The 17,822-nt window shown below is 38.4% G+C and overlaps 1 protein-coding gene across 4 annotated transcripts in view; it reads left to right on the plus strand.

Moving 5' to 3' along the window:
• PHKB (phosphorylase kinase regulatory subunit beta) overlaps positions 1-17,303 on the plus strand; it is a 221,781-nt gene extending 204,478 nt beyond the window's left edge. For all 4 annotated transcript variants that reach the window (XM_043437856.1, XM_043437857.1, XM_043437858.1 and 1 more), the window contains 4 exons: positions 10,212-10,341; positions 13,602-13,709; positions 15,664-15,804; positions 16,432-17,303. In XM_043437856.1, coding sequence (XP_043293791.1) covers positions 10,212-10,341; positions 13,602-13,709; positions 15,664-15,804; positions 16,432-16,569 — 517 coding nt within the window. In that variant the 3' untranslated portion in view covers positions 16,570-17,303. The remainder of the gene's footprint in view (positions 1-10,211; positions 10,342-13,601; positions 13,710-15,663; positions 15,805-16,431) is intronic.
• Positions 17,304-17,822: the final 519 nt, after the last annotated feature.

Here is a 17,822-nt window from a genome sequence, read left to right on the forward strand (position 1 = left end):
GCCAATCTACCTGCCTGTGGAGTGCAGGCGGGAGACATGGGTTCAATTCCTGGGTCGGGAAGATGCCCTGAAGGAGAAAATGGTGACCCACTCCAGTATTCTTGCCTGGGAAATCCCACAGACAAAGGAGCCTGGTGGGCTATAGTCCATGGGATCACAAAAAATTGGACATGACTTAGCTGGAAGAAGACATGGGTAAATTCCTCTGTAACCTTGGTATGAGAAAGACTTTCTAACTATGACTCAAACCCAGGGCCAATGAAAGATTAATAAAACTATATAAAAATTAAAAACAGCATTTTTCATAGGAAAAAAAAAGGCAATGCCAAAAGACAACTGAGAAGCTGGAGCAAGGCATGTGTTACAGAGTTAACACTAACTTAAAAATTGAGGGGTAGGGAGGAGCCAAGATGGCGGAGGAATAGGACGGGGAGACCACTTTCTCCCCTACAAATTCATTGAAAGAACAATTGAACGCAGAGCAAACTTCACAAAACAACTTCTGATCGCTAGCTAAGGACATCAGGCGCCCAGAAAAGCAGCCCATTGTCTTCAAAAGGAGGTAGGACAAAATATAAAAGATAAAAGGAGAGACAAAAGAGCTAGGGACGGAGACCCGTCCTGGGAAGGGAGTCTTAATAGAGGAAGTTTCCAAACACCAGGAAACCCTTGCAGTGGTGGGTCTGGGGGAAGTCTTCGCATCTCAGAGGGCAACCTAACTGGGAGGAAAAATAAATAAAACCCACAGATTACGTGCCTAAAAGCAACTCCCAGCAGAAAAGTAGCCCAGACGCCTGCATCCACCACCAGCAAGTGGGGGCGGAATGGAGAGGAGCGGGCGGCATTGCTTAGGGTAAGGACCAGGCCTGAGTGCCCTGAGGGCAATCGGAGGGAGCTTTTATGAGATACCAACTTAAACTGTGGGACAGCAAAAGAGAGAGAGAAAATTAACCGGCCCGAACACACTGCCGGCCGTTCGCAGAACAAAGGGTCTGAGCAAGTCCAGAGAAGAGCTAGCCGGGCTGCGGACCGGCCCAGCCCCGCCGGAGGCAGGAGGCAGGGGGGAGGGGAAAGGGGAAAACTCGGCCCCAAAGACGGCACCCCTACCACACTGCAAACAGGCCTCCAGTTTCTAACCAAAGACTTCCTGAGATTCTGGATGGTTGACAACCGCCGGGAGGGTCACGGCTAAACACAAGGCACACGCACTGGACCAGCGCGGGCGGAAACTGAGACTGGGGCCGCAGAGGGGAGAAGGCGCACCGCACCCGCGGAGAGTGCGCCTGTCAAGCTCCTGGCTGCCTGAGCTGCTCTGGCCGGGGAAGGCACAAAACGCAGGTGCAACCAAGTCTGCGCTTTTGTGGAATACCCGAAAACTGGAACCGCACGCAACGCAGGGCACGCTCCATATAGAGCAGCCAGGAGCCTGAGCAGCGTAGATGGGGAAAGCAGCGCCCCTCCCTACCCGCAGCGCGGACTGAACTAGCGAACCTGAAAAAGAGACCACCTCTGCCCACCTGTGTCAGGGCGGAAATTAGGCACTGAAGAGACCAGCAAACAGAAGCCAAATAAACAAAGGGAACCGCTTCAGAAGGGACCGGTGCAACAGATTAAAATCCCTGTAGATAACACTGACTACACTGGAAGGGGCCTGTAGAGATAGAGAAGTGTAAGCTGGAACGAGGAGCTATCTGAAACTGAACCGAACCCACACTGACCGCAACAGCTCCAGAGAAATTCCTAGATATAGTTTTACCTTTTTTTTAAAATTAAAAAAAAAACAGTTTTTTTCTTTTCTTTTCTTTTTCATTTTTTTCTCCTTTATTTTCTTTTAAAATTCCCTATTACTCCCCCATTACTCCTTAACTTTCATTTTTGTAGATTTTTATGATTTTATTAATTAGGAAAAAATTTTTTTTCTTGTTTTTTTTCTTCTTTTCTTTTTTTCTTTTTCTCATTTTCTTTTAAAGTCCTCTATTACTCCTCTACTACTCCTTAATTTTCATTTTCATTTCACTATAACCTTGCAAAAAAAAAAGAGAGAAGCCCTATTTTTAAACTGAACTTCATATATATTTCTAAAAGTTTTTGTTTTTGTTTTTAACATTGTATTTTTAAGAGTCTAACCTCTACTCTAGATTTTTAATCTTTGTTTTTCAGTATGTGATATAAATTTTGGACATTTAAGAATCCAATATTCAGTTCCCATTTTTATTCAGGAGTGTGTTGGTTACTCTCTCCCACTTTTGACTCTCCGTTCTCTACCTCAGAACACCTCTATTTCCTCCTTTCCCCTTCTCTTCCCAATCCAATTCTGTGAATCTTTGTGGGTGTCTGGGCTACAGAGAACACTCTGGAAACAGACAACTGCGTAGATCTGTCTCTCCCCTCTTGAGTCCCCCTTTTTCTGCTCCTGCTCATCTCTATCTCCCTCCTCCCTCTCCTCTTTTTCATGTAACTCTGTGAACCTCTCTGGGTGTCCCTCACGGTGGAGAATCTTTTCATCATTAACCTAGAAGTTTTACTATCACTGCTGTATAGTTGGAGAAGTCTTGAGACTACTGGAAGAATAAAACTGAAATCCAGAGGCAGGAGACTTAAGCCCAAAACCTGAGAACACCAGAAAACTCCTGACTACACGGAACATTAAGTAATAAGAGATCATCCAAAAGCCTCCATACCTACACTGAAACCAACCACCACCCAAGAGCCAGTAAGTTTCAGAGCAAGACATACCACGCAAATTCTCCAGAAACGCAGGAACATAGCCCAGAGCCTCAACATACAGGCTGCCCAAAGTCACAGCTAACACATAGACCCATCTCAAAACTCATTACTGGGCACTCCAGTGCACTCCAGAGAGAAGAAATCTAGTTCCATGCACCAGAACACCGACGCAAGATTCCCTAACCAGGAAACCTTGACAAGCCAATCGTCCAACCCCACCCACTGGGTGAAACCTCCACAATAAAAAGGAACCACAGACCTCCAGAATACAGAAAGCCCACTCCAGACACAGCAATCTAAACAAGATGAAAAGACAGAGAAATACCCAACAGATAAAGGAACATGAAAAATGCCCACCAAATCAAACAAAAGAGGAGGAAATAGGGAATCTACCTGAAAAAGAATTTAGAATAATGATAATAAAAATGATCCAAAATCTTGAAAACAAAATGGAGTTACAGATAAATAGCCTGGAGACAAAGATTGAGAAGATGCAAGAAATGTTTAATAAAGACCTAGAAGAAATAAAAAAGAGTCAATTAAAAATGAACAATGCAATAAATGAGATCAAAAACACTCTGGAGGGAACCAAGAGTAGAATAACGGAGACAGAAGATAGGATAAGTGAGGTAGAAGATAAAATGGTGGAAATAAATGAAGCAGAGAGGAAAAAAGAATCAAAAGAAATGAGGACAACCTCAGGGACCTCTGGGACAATGTGAAACGCCCCAACATTCGAATCATAGGAGTCCCAGAAGAAGAAGACAAAAAGAAAGGCCATGAGAAAATACTCGAGGAGATAATAGCTGAAAACTTCCCTAAAATGGGGAAGGAAATAGCCACCCAAGTCCAAGAAACCCAGAGAGTCCTAAACAGGATAAACCCAAGGCGAAACACCCCAAGACACATATTAATCAAATTAACAAAGATCACACACAAAGAACAAATATTAAAAGCAGCAAGGGAGAAACAACAAATAACACACAAAGGGATTCCCATAAGGATAACAGCTGATCTATCAATAGAAACCCTCCAGGCCAGAAGGGAATGGCAGAACATACTTAAAGTAATGAAAGAGAGTAACCTACAACCTAGATTACTGTACCCAGCAAGGATCTCATTCATATATGGGGAACAATTCAAAAGCTTTACAGACAAGGAAAAGCTGAGAGAATTCAGCACCACCAAACCAGCTCTTCAACAAATGCTAAAGGATCTTCTCTAGACAGGAAATGCAGAAAGGTTGTATAAACGTGAACCCCAAACAACAAAGTAAATGGCAATGGGACCATACCTATCAATAATTACCTTAAATGTAAATGGGTTGAATGCCCCAACCAAAAGACAAAGACTGGCTGAATGGATACAAAAACAAGACCCCTATATATGCTGTCTACAAGAGACCTACCTCAAAACAAGAGACACATACAGACTAAAAGTGAAGGGCTGGAAAAAACTGGGAAGACCCAGAGGGATCTGGTAGAGAGGGAGATGGGAGGGGGGATTGGAATGGGGAATACATGTAAATCCATGGCTGATTCATGTCAATGTATGACAAAACCCACTACAATATTGTAAAGTAATTAGCCTCCAACTAATAAAAATAAATGAAAAAAAAAATTGAGGGATAAAGCACAAACATACCTAAGTGAAAAATGGAGGAAAATATGATTGATCAATTCATTTAAAATATTAAAAACGGACCTTAAATATTTGGAGAGATGTCACACTAACTCATAATTAGAGAAACGTAAATTAAAACACATCGAGATACCATTTCTCATCTATCAGACTGGCAAAGTGAAAGAGAATGGGGAACATTTGCTGAGGCCGTGGAGAAAACAGATACTCCCATATACAGCTGATGAGTACAACCCTTCTATATGAGAGTTTGATAATATCTAAGAAAAAGTCTCCATGTGCACTTACGCTTTGACCCAGCAGTCTCAGTCTCATTTTTAAGGACCCACCCTGGAGGTTTGCCTCCAACAATGTGAGGATACATGCACAAGGTTATTCATTGCATCATCTATAATTGCAAATTTTGGAATGCCCATGACCTAAGTCCCCATCCATGCGGAATTATTTGAATAAATTGTGGTAAATGTCCACACAAAGGAGTATTATGAAGCTGTGAAAAAAGAACGAGTGTGGTCTCTACTGATAGGGGATAATCTCTAGGCTGTACTGTTACTTGAGAATAGCAAAGTACAAAAGAGTATAGTACTCTCCTCTTCATGTAAGAAAGAAGAGGAAGTCTGCTCCTTTTTGCAGAAGAAATACAGGAAGGCTAAATCAGAAACTAGTGAAATCGGTTACCTTCAGAGAGTGGGTGGGAACAGGGTGGAAAGAATGAAAAAAATAGATCCAGAGCAATAGCGTTGAGGGGAGAGCAATACTTCAAATTCAGACTATTTGAATAGCTCTGACTCTCCAACTTCAGTGATATTTCTAAAACATAAATAATTATTCCCCAAACATAAATCATTAATGAAAATTAATCCATGTGTGGAAGATACCAAAAATATAATATACACAGTAACAATTGACCCTAACCATATTATGAATGAATAATATTACCACACTGAAGGGGGAGGGGAAGACAAGAATTAACCAGATTTCTGGGTATTGCAATGTACCTTTGGAAAATATTGACTAGACATTTGGAAAGCTAAACAAAAAAAGAACCACACACAAATCCTGGACTCTGTATAGTAATTTTATTTTTCGGTAAGAATTAGCAGTTCTGGAATTTATACACACATGCATAGTGTTATATATTGGGTTGGCTGAATAGTTCGTTCGAGTTTTTCCATGACATCTTATAGAGAAACCCATACAAATTTTTTGGTCAACCCAATATATGGCACATATACATACACACCCTGAGATTAAATAAATAATTCAATATATTGCAGCTAATTTGAGCCAGATTTTTTTCAGTGTTGAAATATATAGTTACAAATAAGGAAAGGAGAATGGCTAGAATATACCCTGTGGTATTTGATTGGAATTGGAAGTATCACTGTGAATTCACAGGTTTTTTTTTTTTTAAACTAGTTGGAGGCTAATTACTTTACAATATTGTAGTGGTTTTTGCCATACATTGACATGAATCAGCCATGGATTTACATGTGTTCCCCATCCCGATCCCCCCTCCCACCTCCCTCCCCACCCCATCCCTCTGGGTCTTCCCAGTGCACCAGGCCCAAGCACTTGTCTCATGCATCCAACCTGGGCTGGTGATCTGTTTCACCATAGATAATATACATGTTTCGATGCTGTTCTCTCGAAACATCCCACCCTCACCTTCTCCCACAGAGTCCAAAAATCTGTTCTGTACATCTGTGTCTCTTTTTCTGTTTTGCATATAGAGTTATCGTTACCATCTTTCTAAATTCCATATATATGTGTTAGTATACTGTATTGGTCTTTATCTTTTTGGCTTACTTCACTCTGTATAATGGGCTCCAGTTCCATCCATCTCATTAGAACTGATTCAAATGAATTCTTTTTAATGGCTGAGTAATATTCCATGGTGTATATGTACCATAGCTTCCTTATCCATTCATCTGCTGATGGGCATCTAGGTTGCTTCCATGCCCAAGCTATTATAAACAGTGCTGCGATGAACATTGGGGTGCACGTGTCTCTTTCAGATCTGGTTTCCTCAATGTGTATGCCCAGAAGGAATTCACAGTTTTTACAAAGATGGATAGATAGAGAAATAAATGAGAATGTGTCTATGTATATGGGAGCATACATCCTTATCTTTCCTAACTGTCCACTAAGAGAACCTAGAAGCAATGAAACCGCAACAGCAGTGAGCAAACCTGGCACCCAGATACTGATCTCCACATAACACTTTCTAATGGAAAGAACCAGGATTCCTTGGAGAAGTAGTTGATTCCAGGGCTGGGGCAGAAAAAACACAAGATGAACCTTACTTTCTGTAAGAAAATGCTCCAAAAACTATAGAGGTGTGTTAGAAGGATGCCAGAGACAATGTGAAGGAGGAGCAATGACCAAAGCTGGGACAATTTGAGCAACAAAATAAATAATGATACTATTCGATTACATCCAGTAGAATAAAGATCCATAAGTGCATGCTGATATAAATAAATGGGAGAGAAGGGACTCTTTTTACAATAGAATTTCAATTAATAAGTGTAGGTGGAGTGAAAAGACAGCCCTCAGATTGGGAGAAAATAATAGCAAATGAAGAAACAGACAAAGGATTAATCTCAAAAATATACAAGCAACTCCTGCAGCTCAATTCCAGAAAAATAAATGACCCAATCAAAAAATGGGCCAAAGAACTAAACAGACATTTCTCCAAAGAAGACATACAGATGGCTAACAAACACATGAAAAGATGCTCAACATCACTCATTATCAGAGAAATGCAAATCAAAACCACAATGAGGTACCGTTACACGCCAGTCAGGATGGCTGCTATCCAAAAGTCTACAAGCAATAAATGCTGGAGAGGGTGTGGAGAAAAGGGAACCCTCTTACACTGTTGGTGGGAATGCAAACTAATACAGCCACTATGGAAACAGTGTGGAGATTTCTTAAAAAACTGGAAATAGAACTGCCATATGACCCAGCAATCCCACTTCTGGGCATACACACTGAGCAAACCAGATCTGAAAGAGACACGTGCACCCCAATGTTCATCGCAGCACTGTTTATAATAGCCAGGACATGGAAGCAACCTAGATGCCCATCAGCAGATGAATGGATAAGGAAGCTGTGGTACATATACACCATGGAATATTACTCAGCCATTAAAAAGAATTCATTTGAATCAGTTCTAATGAGATGGATGAAACTGGAGCCCATTATACAGAGTGAAGTAAGCCAGAAAGATAAAGAACATTACAGCATACTAACACATATATATGGAATTTAGAAAGATGGTAATGATAACCCTATATGCAAAACAGAAAAAGAGACACAGAAATACAGAACAGACTTTTGAACTCTGTGGGAGAAGGCGAGGGTGGGATGTTTCGAGAGAACAGCATGTATATTATCTATGGTGAAACAGATCACCAGCCCAGGTGGGATGCATGAGACAAGTGCTCGGGCCTGGTGCACTGGGAAGACCCAGAGGAATCGGGTGGAGAGGGAGGTGGGAGGGGGGATCAGGATGGGGAATACGTGTAAATCTATGGCTGATTCATATCAATGTATGACAAAACCCACTGAAATGTTGTGAAGTAATTAGCCTCCAACTAATAAAAAAAAAAAAAAAAAGTGTAGGTGGAATGATGATAATGTAGGTGGAATAATGATCACCATTAGACAAGTACAACAATAACCATTGCAGGTGAGAACCCCTAAATTTAGTGGGTGGAAGTATGATGAGAAATGGGAATTTGTATGATTTCAGAGTATTTCCACTCAAGATACTTTTTAATTGCAAAAGGAAAAATTGTAACTTTACAGTGAAGAAACCCAGCAAGACTCCACCTTAACCAAATGATCAAGGTTAGCATCATCAGTAGTAAGATACGTCAACATTACATACCCTCTGATACGATGTGCTGAGAAAGGATACAGCCATTTCTGGGTATTGCAAAACAATGCATAACCTGAGTTTAATCATGAGAAAACATCTGACAAACCTAAATTGAGGTACATTCTACAAAATAACTGACATTTCTAAAATGTCAAAGTCGTGAAAGATAAAGATTGAGGAACTGTCACAGATTAGAAGAGCCTAAGGAGACCTGAACACTAAATGCAGTGTGGGGTCCTGGATGGGACACAGGACCAAAACAGGGAAATTTGCTGTGAAATTGGCAAAATTTGAGTAAGGTCCATAAGATTAGTAGTATTCTACCAATATTTATTTCCTGGTTTCGATAGTTGTAGTATTGATTATGTAAAATGACAGAAAGTAGAGGAGGCTGAGTAGAGGAACTTTTTTTTTTTTTTTGCTTTTCTGTAAACCTAATTTTTTTCTAAGTAAAAAGTCAAAAGATAAAAATAAGAAAATTCTTCTAAAATAATTCCTGCTCTGTGAATATTCACACATTTCTACCTTTTATGTTGTTCTAAGCAAACATCTTCCTTTTATAGTCTTAACCATGACTTCACAGAACTCTGAAAACATCTTTTTTTGTTGTTGCCAAACAAAGGAAGTAAGGGGAAGAATCACATGCAAAATATTCAGTTTGCATACCCATTATCCAAAATAAAACATCACAAAGGAACCTTTTTGGCTTTTTTCTTTATCATAGCACTGAACCCAGTCACACAAATCTGGGCCTACCAAAAGAAGCTATACATCCAAAAGAGATGCCTCCTCACTTGTGTAGTGATGTAACTTCTCGATCCTCTTTCACCAGAACAAAAATGTCTTTTTCGGATCACTGTATCCTGCATAATGAGTTTCACACCTAGAAATATCGTTGATCGTTACTTGTGGTTGATGACACATTTTACTCTGCTGCCTGTTTTAATACCAAGTATAAAAAAATTATATTTGTCCCTATCTTCAGCTTTTGTGATAATATACTACTATGTCATTTGTTTATTCTTTTCAGATATTGCAAATTCTGTCTCTTTAGCAGTTTGTGATTGAAGTAACTATTATATTTTTAAGATTCAAAACAAATTCATTAAAATAATAGGTCTAGAATTTTAACTCTTCATTAATTATTATGACGTGTAAGATTTGGTAGCTGATTTTTTAGCACTGGTACTTTGGCTGTATTTAAATAGAAAATTAAATATAAGGTTTAAATTAACATATAAGGTTTAAAATAAGGTAATTTCATTAGATGGGCTTCCCTGGTAGCTCAGTGGTAAAGAATCAACTTGCCAATGCAGACCTGGGTTTGATACCTGGGTCATAAAGATCCCCTGGAGAAGGAAATAGCAACTCACTCCAGTATTCTTACCTGCGAAATCCCATGGACAGGCTAGAGTCCCTGAGGTCCCAAAAGAGTCAGACACAACTTCGTGACTAAACAACAGTTTCATTAGATACATCCTGCTTTTTTGAGCACTCACCCACTTATCAGGTGGTTATTAAGCACCTTTCTTGGAGAGGTATATAGGAGTAATCAAACTATATATACAATGCCCATGTCTTCATGGAACTTACATTTTATTGCACATGAGGACCAAGTGAACTTATTTTGAAACTGACTCTTGCTGTGTTTTTAAGTTGAACTGCTTTGCGTGTTAGAAACTCATTTGATCACATAGTGAATTGTAAGAAACTTACTAGAGAATAACATTTTGCCTGTTAAATTTTTTAAAATCTTAGGGATTTTCTCCTTTCCTGCAAGTTCTGTTTTCACAATGAAATATTTAATAACCTCTGTAACACATGGTAGATATGCATCATTGATGGATTTTGGCTTTTATTGCTCACTCTGTTGGAACAATTAGTCCATATAAAAGCACTGCTTTTTGCCAGAACAAGCTTGTTTTTCAACACTGAGGCATTTTCTTGTGGTCTACAGATGTTGGCTGAACAGGCGTCAGATCGACGGCTCTTTGAACAGAACCCCGCCTGGGTTCTATGACCGAGTGTGGCAGATCCTAGAGCGCACGCCCGATGGCATTGTCGTAGCCGGGAGGCATTTGCCCCAGGTACAGCCCCACTGTGTCTGTGTCCGTAAAAGGGACTTCTAAGGAGACCTAAAGCGAAAAGAAGACAGCAGAGGGTGAGATGGTCAGACAGCATCACAGACTCAATGGACGTGAGTCTGAGCAAACTCCAGGAGATAGTGAAGGACAGGGAAGCCTGGTGTGCTACTCTCCATGGGGTCTCAAAGAGTCGGACAGGACTTAGTGACTGAGCAACTACAAAGGAGCAGAGAGTTCTTTGCTTCTCTGCTTTGCAAATGACCTTTCTACTTATTTCATTTTCTAAGAATATTTAGGTACTTGAGAGGAGAAAATAAGAAGCCTGATCAAGTGGATTAGAAATAATAGCAATGATGGTAGAAATATCACCAAGTGCAATAGGCCAGTGGCAGGGAACCTCACAAACAGGAAAACATATGTTCAAAAACCAAATCAGTCTTAAGAAACAAGGTGGTTTAGTAATGCTGTCGCTAGAAATTACTAATTAAGAGTTGGATTGAACATGAAAAGTACAGTAACTTTTAGGTCATTAGACAATCACTGATCTGAATGAATTAGTATTCCCTTCTTCAAATGGTTTTCCAGGTTCTATCAACTGGCCAGCCTCTCTAATTCTTTAATTTAATTCTGACACCTAAATCATTCTGCTTATGCACAAACGTGAATAATTAGGCCTTCTAGAAATGGAGTACTATATCTGTTTATAGTGTTGAAACATCAGCCAAATTCTTTGTGATAAAGGTCTTTATCAAAGTATTTTTTTTTTATTGAAGTATAGTTGATATACAATGTGAGTTTCAGGTATACAACATAGTGATTCAATATTTCTATAGATTATATTCCATTTAAAGTTATTGTAAAATATTGACTATATTCCCTGTACTGTAGCATATTTATTCATTTTGTGCATAGTTTGTGCCTCTTAGTCTCCCACACCTGTCCTGCCCCTCTACTCTTCCCTCACCCCACTGGTAACTACTAGTTTGATTTCTATATCTGTGAAAATAAAATATTCTTAAAACACACACCTATACTCATTTTGTTGATATGTACATAGGGTATTTCTGAAAGAACCCACAAGAAATCAATAGCATTCTTTTCTTTGCCTTTGGGGAAAGGGACTGTGGTCTATGGTACAGTTTGGGCTTTTCACTGATAATCCTTTTTAACCTTTCAGATTTTTTAACTTTGTGAATCTACTATTTTTTTTAAAAAATGAATAAGAACTTTTTAAAAGTATTTTTTATGCTGTTCACAGACTGTTGATTGGTTTTTGTTGGTTGTCAGTATAGGTGCTCCAGTCCTTTCCAAGGTGGTCTCTGTGACCACTGTATGGAGCGCCTCTGTCTCCTGTGGGCAGGGAACCCACTTCAACTGTTCGTGTCCTGCTTCTTCTAATAGGCCTTGTGTCTGAGTACAGTGGACTGTTGCAACCTTCTGTTGCTTCTTTCCCAGCCTCCACTAATACCTACCAGACTTTATTTTAATTATCTGATCACCTGGGCATATTCTCTCCTTGCTGACAACGTGTTAAGTATTTTTAAGTGCCAGGCACTTTTCTAAGTGCTCCTTTAATCCTTAGAACCATCTTTTGCGGTAGGTACTGTATTACTGCCATTTGACAGACGAGGAGACTGAAACACAGCTCAGTGGTTTTCCCAAAGTCATACATCTAGGAAGCACCTGACCTAGTGTGACCTCCTTCCCAGTAGTTTGGCTTCTGAGCCTTTTCTCTTAACTTCTCTGCTACACTTTCCACTTGTTTCAGAGACTGGAAAATAAGGTAGCCTGATAACTCTTCTCTAGATTTAATTATCATATTGCATACTAGCCATGCTGACTTTTCAAATGAGATATATTAAAAGGACATTGATGTGAACCCATGAAAAGATCTTCCTTTCCTTCTGTAACCCCATTCATCTCATTGCTAGACATCTAAACAGTTACAATTGCAGGCATATCTCAAATAGTGCAAGTTTGGTTCCAGATGATCACAGTAAAGCAAATTACATAATTTTTTTCTGGTTATTCAGTTCATATTAAAGTTATGTATACACTATACTGTAGTCTGCTAGGCATGCAATAGCATTATATCTAAGAAAACAATGTACATACCTTAATTTAAAAGTACTTTATTGCTAAAAATTGGTAACCATCATCTAAAAACACGGGGCTACCAGAAACTTTCAATTTGTAAAATGAACAACAACAAAAATCTACAAAGTGCAGTAGAGTGAACCACAATAAAACAAGGTATGCCTGCACCAGCTTCATTTTTCCCTAAATTAGGTATGCCTGTAATCATTGACAGTATGTTGGATTGTATTGAATACAAAATACAATAGGTGGACCATATTGAATATAGGACTGAAGCATTATTACACCAAGCAAAATAATATTGCTGTCACTTAATTGAAAGGAGACAATGGGCTCAGTCCCATTTTGAATAGTAAGTAGATACACATGTTCTAGGGTATGAGTAATTTCACTGTAGATCATGCTCTGAGGTAAAGGCAAATAAGTATGACTCATCATCTCTTCATCATTATTAACCAGGTAATAATTCTGGTTACTCCATCTGCTTTCTGTCATTCAAGCCTAACATTTAGAGCCTTTCCTTCCATCCTTTGAAGGTTATCCACCATGCCAAGATTTGTTATTTGTTTGAGTTTATTTTCTGCTTTCATTTGGTTTGTGGAAAGTTTATGGAAGATTTTACAATACTCTTGTTTTAAATGAAATATAAAGAGTAGATTAGAGAAAATTTTTTGTTTTGCTTTTTTCTGTTTGCTTACCATTTCTTCACATGATATTGTTTCACTTATTTGTATGCATTTTTATGCTGCCAGCTCAGAAGGACCTGCCACAGAAATGATGTTAATTCAGTAGCAAGTGACTTAGATGCTGAAGTATGATAGCAAGCGTAACTTGTTGTGTTAATTCCGAAAGCAATATGTATTCTTATGTGTTGTTCAATTTTTGTCCATTCCTTTTGTGTATTGAAGTAGTTTTTTAATACAGTCTCTTTTCCCTCAATACATTAATATAGGAAAGATAGCTATTAAAACAGGAGGTTTAATTTATCATAAGAGTCAGCTGGTTAGCTTAAGTAGTTTGACATATATAAAATCCAGTCATATAGCTGAAAATGCTCTCTAAGGTTTTGTAGAAGCTGAAGAAGATACTAGCGAATGGAATTTTCCTGTTAAGTGGGAACCAGAGTGTGACAATGCAGCATTTTAATGTTGAGTTATTTTTTTCAGCAACCAACCCTGTCAGATATGACCATGTATGAGATGAATTTCTCTCTCCTTGTTGAAGACATGTTGGGAAATATTGACCAGCCAAAATACAGACAGATTGTCGTGGAGGTTTGTATTTAACAATGTAGATTGCTGAAGAAGTGCTTTCTATCTGCTCCCTGAAAACCAGTATATAGGAAACTGCTTAAGAGGCCAGGAATTCACTCCTCACCTAACCCAGATCTCCAGTTGAGTCCTGGAGGAGATGGCCATCCTTGACCCTTGAGTTGAGGCACATGAACAATTCAAACATCTTAAACCCATCAGGGTAGAAAGACTGACTGGCCAACTTTCTCAGCTACACACTCACCCCCACAGTAAGTGCGTCAACAGTACCATAAAAGAGAGGACTTGACCTTTTTCTGTTTGTCTTATTTGCATTTTTTCCTGTTTACCGAAATGACTCATGACTATTGTAGAAAAGTTCAATAGTTGAGAAAATTATAGAAAAGAAAACAAAAATATATCTCTGTATCCACTAGCTATAGATCATCACTATTATTTTGAGGGACACCTTTCCAGACATCTCTGTGAACAGAGAAAGTGTGTAATTTTGTATATCATCATTGCTGCATATAAAGTTAAATGCTAAAATACACACACCTGTGCATGCACATGAACACATACTTTTTTGCCATTTTAAAGTATTACATCAAATACATAGAGATTCCCTTGAATGGATATAATGTATAGCTCATCCTCGCTTTGTTTCTCTGAGAATGTCTCCATCAGAATCTGTGTTTCTTGAGGGTGGATAATATGTCCTATTGATACAGAAGCTCTCAGTGAGTGCTGAACTGGTTGTGGCACCTCCTAAAATCCAACGTGTCTGGAGCTACGGTCAGCTGAGTGAGATTCAGCCTCATCTGTGATAAGCCAGAATTTGGGTTAGAGTATCAGCCAATCAGTTTCATAGCTTGTGGGAATGAGACAGAGACTGGGGTCAAGAAAAGATGGGATTTTTAGAAGAGTGATTGCCTTCTTTGTACTGTTAACCTTTTGGTATCTCATGCCTATAGATGCCCCTAACATGTGGTCATTCTCTTTGCAGAAGAAATTTACCTTTAGAACTTGAGCAAAACCAAATTCTTTTGGATAAAGCTCTGCCCCAAGGTCTCCCACATTGTGACTCCTGGATTTTTTCCTAGTGTTTCCTTTGGTTCTCTCAGGTACTAATTGGGAAACATTTCAATAAAGTATATCAGAAAGATTCCCAGGTTGGAAATTATGTCTTTATCCTGTTCCATGTACAAACTAGGAACCATAATCATCATCAGAAAGTCTTTACCAAGCATTATGTACTCAGATACAATTTTGCTTATTACAGTTTGTCATATAAAATGAACATTACTACTTAGGATAAATGTATAGGGTAGCCAAACAATAGGATGATGCCTTAAACTAAGATAGCTTATACAAACCAAATAGTGCTCATATCATAAAGAATCACACTTAAGTTTGTTGTTTAAAACATAACTATCCCCTGAGAAATACTGTGATGTCAGAGAATTATACTCATTTTGGCGTGCTAGACTTCAAGTCATTTGATCGTGAGCCTAGATCCAAATTCTGCACTGTACTCATCTGCCTTGCTTTCTGAGGCAGCCTCTGCACCACTGGACCCTGTTTTGGTACACCAAACAGTGGCTTGCCTGCCACCAAGCATGAAGGTCTAAAGACTAGAGAGAGTTCAGACACTTTGGATACTATGGGGCACTGTGTACTGTTGACAGAAAAGTCATTTTTCTAAGTTATCAATTTTATTTAAGTGACTGAGAAACATTTTCACATAGCTACAGGGATACAGACAATGAAAAAAAAGAGATTTCCAAACAGAACTCATGCTATTAATTTTCACAGTTAGGAAGATTCCATCTATAGATGATCCTAACACCTATCATTGTACAGAACAGGCTGTGGAATACAAGGACCATCCATCAGTCTGAGCAAAGAATGAAAACATATGCAGACTATGTCGCTTTTATGGTTCATATAATTGGCTTTCAATGTCTGTCTCTTCTAGTTACTAATGGTCGTATCCATTGTACTGGAAAGGAACCCTGAGCTAGAATTTCAAGACAAAGTAGATCTTGACAAACTGGTGAAAGAAGCATTTCATGAATTTCAAAAAGATGAGAGTCGACTAAAGGAAGTTGAAAAACAAGTAAGTGGAGAAAATAGCTTTTTGTAGAATTTTTTTTCTCAATTCTTCAAAGTATCCCTAAATCCCTTATCATTTAACTTACAAAACAGATATACAGAGTATGAAACAAGAGGAAGTCTGATTTATTTGAGGAATTAATGTTACTTTTTAGTCAATTATTAGTCATTTCTGCTAAGAAGTTCTGACTAGAAAGATATCTAAGAGATTAATTTCCTTTATGTAGTTAGCAGTTAAAATGTGTTTTACCAGAAAGCAGCCATGGATTCCAGAAGGCTATAAAATTAAATTCTGGGAGGATGGGAATGAGTAACAGGCTACATTGGTGCTGTGTACTACCTAATATAGCTCCTTCCAGGCTGTCTGTTTAATATTTTATTCTCGACCATAAAAAGGTTCCCTAAGTAAATAAAAATTATCAGCAAAAAGGAGAATACTGAAAATGTCTGTCTTTGTTTTATATGCTGAGAAGATGCCTCAGGAAAATAAAAGAAAAACTCAAGAAGCTCATATTTTCCACAAGGAAATCTTCCTGTGAATTTATTTTTCCCTCTCGGCTGACACTGATTTTACCTGTCAACTCTTTACAAACAAAAACTCAGATGACTCACTTACTATTTTCCTTTGTAGGATGACATGACTTCCTTTTACAACACTCCCCCCCTGGGAAAAAGAGGAACATGCAGCTATTTGACGAAGGTTGTGATGAATCGGCTGCTGGAAGGAGAAGTCAAGCCAAGCAATGATGACCCGTGTCTGGTTAGCTAGTGAGGAAGGTGGTAGAGACTTTGTTAAGACAGGTTTTCCAGCAGTGCGTTGTTTGTGTTGAAGCTTAATCAAGGCAGCCATTAATGTGTGGGCTGACCATGCTGATGAATTGGTCACCACACCCTTGGTGGAATTATTGGACTTCTTGCATGCCATAACCAATCTAATGGTAAGAAATGCTTGTAATCAAGTGAAAATAAGTTCTCATGATTATGCCAGCTACAGTAATAATCTACTGAGCAGTAGTAATAGTTTATTAATTGAAAGTTTACCACTGCATGTTTTCTGATTACATAACTCTTCAAATGGAGCCTTTGCTCATTTTGGATTAAACTCCCACCTTACTGCCAATTAAATGAATTTTCCAACTAATAATGCATACCAGGAATGAAAGTATATTGAAAAAATGGTGAATTCTTTTTAAGTAACTTGCTTCTAGAACAAGATATTAATATGCATCATAAAAGCAAAATCAACCAGCTGGTATTTTGATTCTCAAACTGCATTACTGGTAATATTTTAGAATACAGAGCTATTGTACAATTTTTACCTTGTAAACATTATTATGGTTTTGTATTTGTGCTAACTGTAGGGGTTGGGCTAAAGTAATAACTCTATACCTTATCAAATATTTTCTTTGCGCCCTTAGTAAAGATAAATATAGATTGTTAACCTAGTTTGTACTCATACAAACAAAATTAAAAATCATTAAATTTTATTTCTGAATTAATGAATATATCTGAATACATTCTTTGTTCTCATTATTCACAGTATTGAATTTATTACTCCTGAATATTTTCATTTGATTGGGAGATGAAAGAGCATCTGTGGTACCTACCATTACACATATTTTGTTACCAAATTTACTTAAGCTAATGTTAATAAAAATATAAAGTATGTTAAACATTTAAATTTCATCAGTTTATTTCCTTACTAAATGTTACAATGAAGCCCATTAATTTGAGCCCTGACCCCAAAGGGAGTCATTTTTCTCGCTAGTCTTATGGGAATTTCACCTGAAAAGTCAAACTTGTCACGAAAAATGCAGCCCATTTATAAAATCTTGAAAGGATCTAAGACAGAAAGGACAAGTAGCTTAAGTGATAAGTCAGGTTGATATCAAATAAATGGATACAGGAGCACATGAAAAAATCTGAAATGGGCACATTCCCCATAACTTTGAGGTACACTTGCAAAGAGTGTGCAGGTTGGCAAAACTGAGAAAAATGAGGTAAAATCTGACCTTATAGAAC

This window comes from Cervus canadensis, chromosome 18, assembly GCF_019320065.1.
Source record: "Cervus canadensis isolate Bull #8, Minnesota chromosome 18, ASM1932006v1, whole genome shotgun sequence".
NCBI lineage: Eukaryota > Metazoa > Chordata > Mammalia > Artiodactyla > Cervidae > Cervus > Cervus canadensis.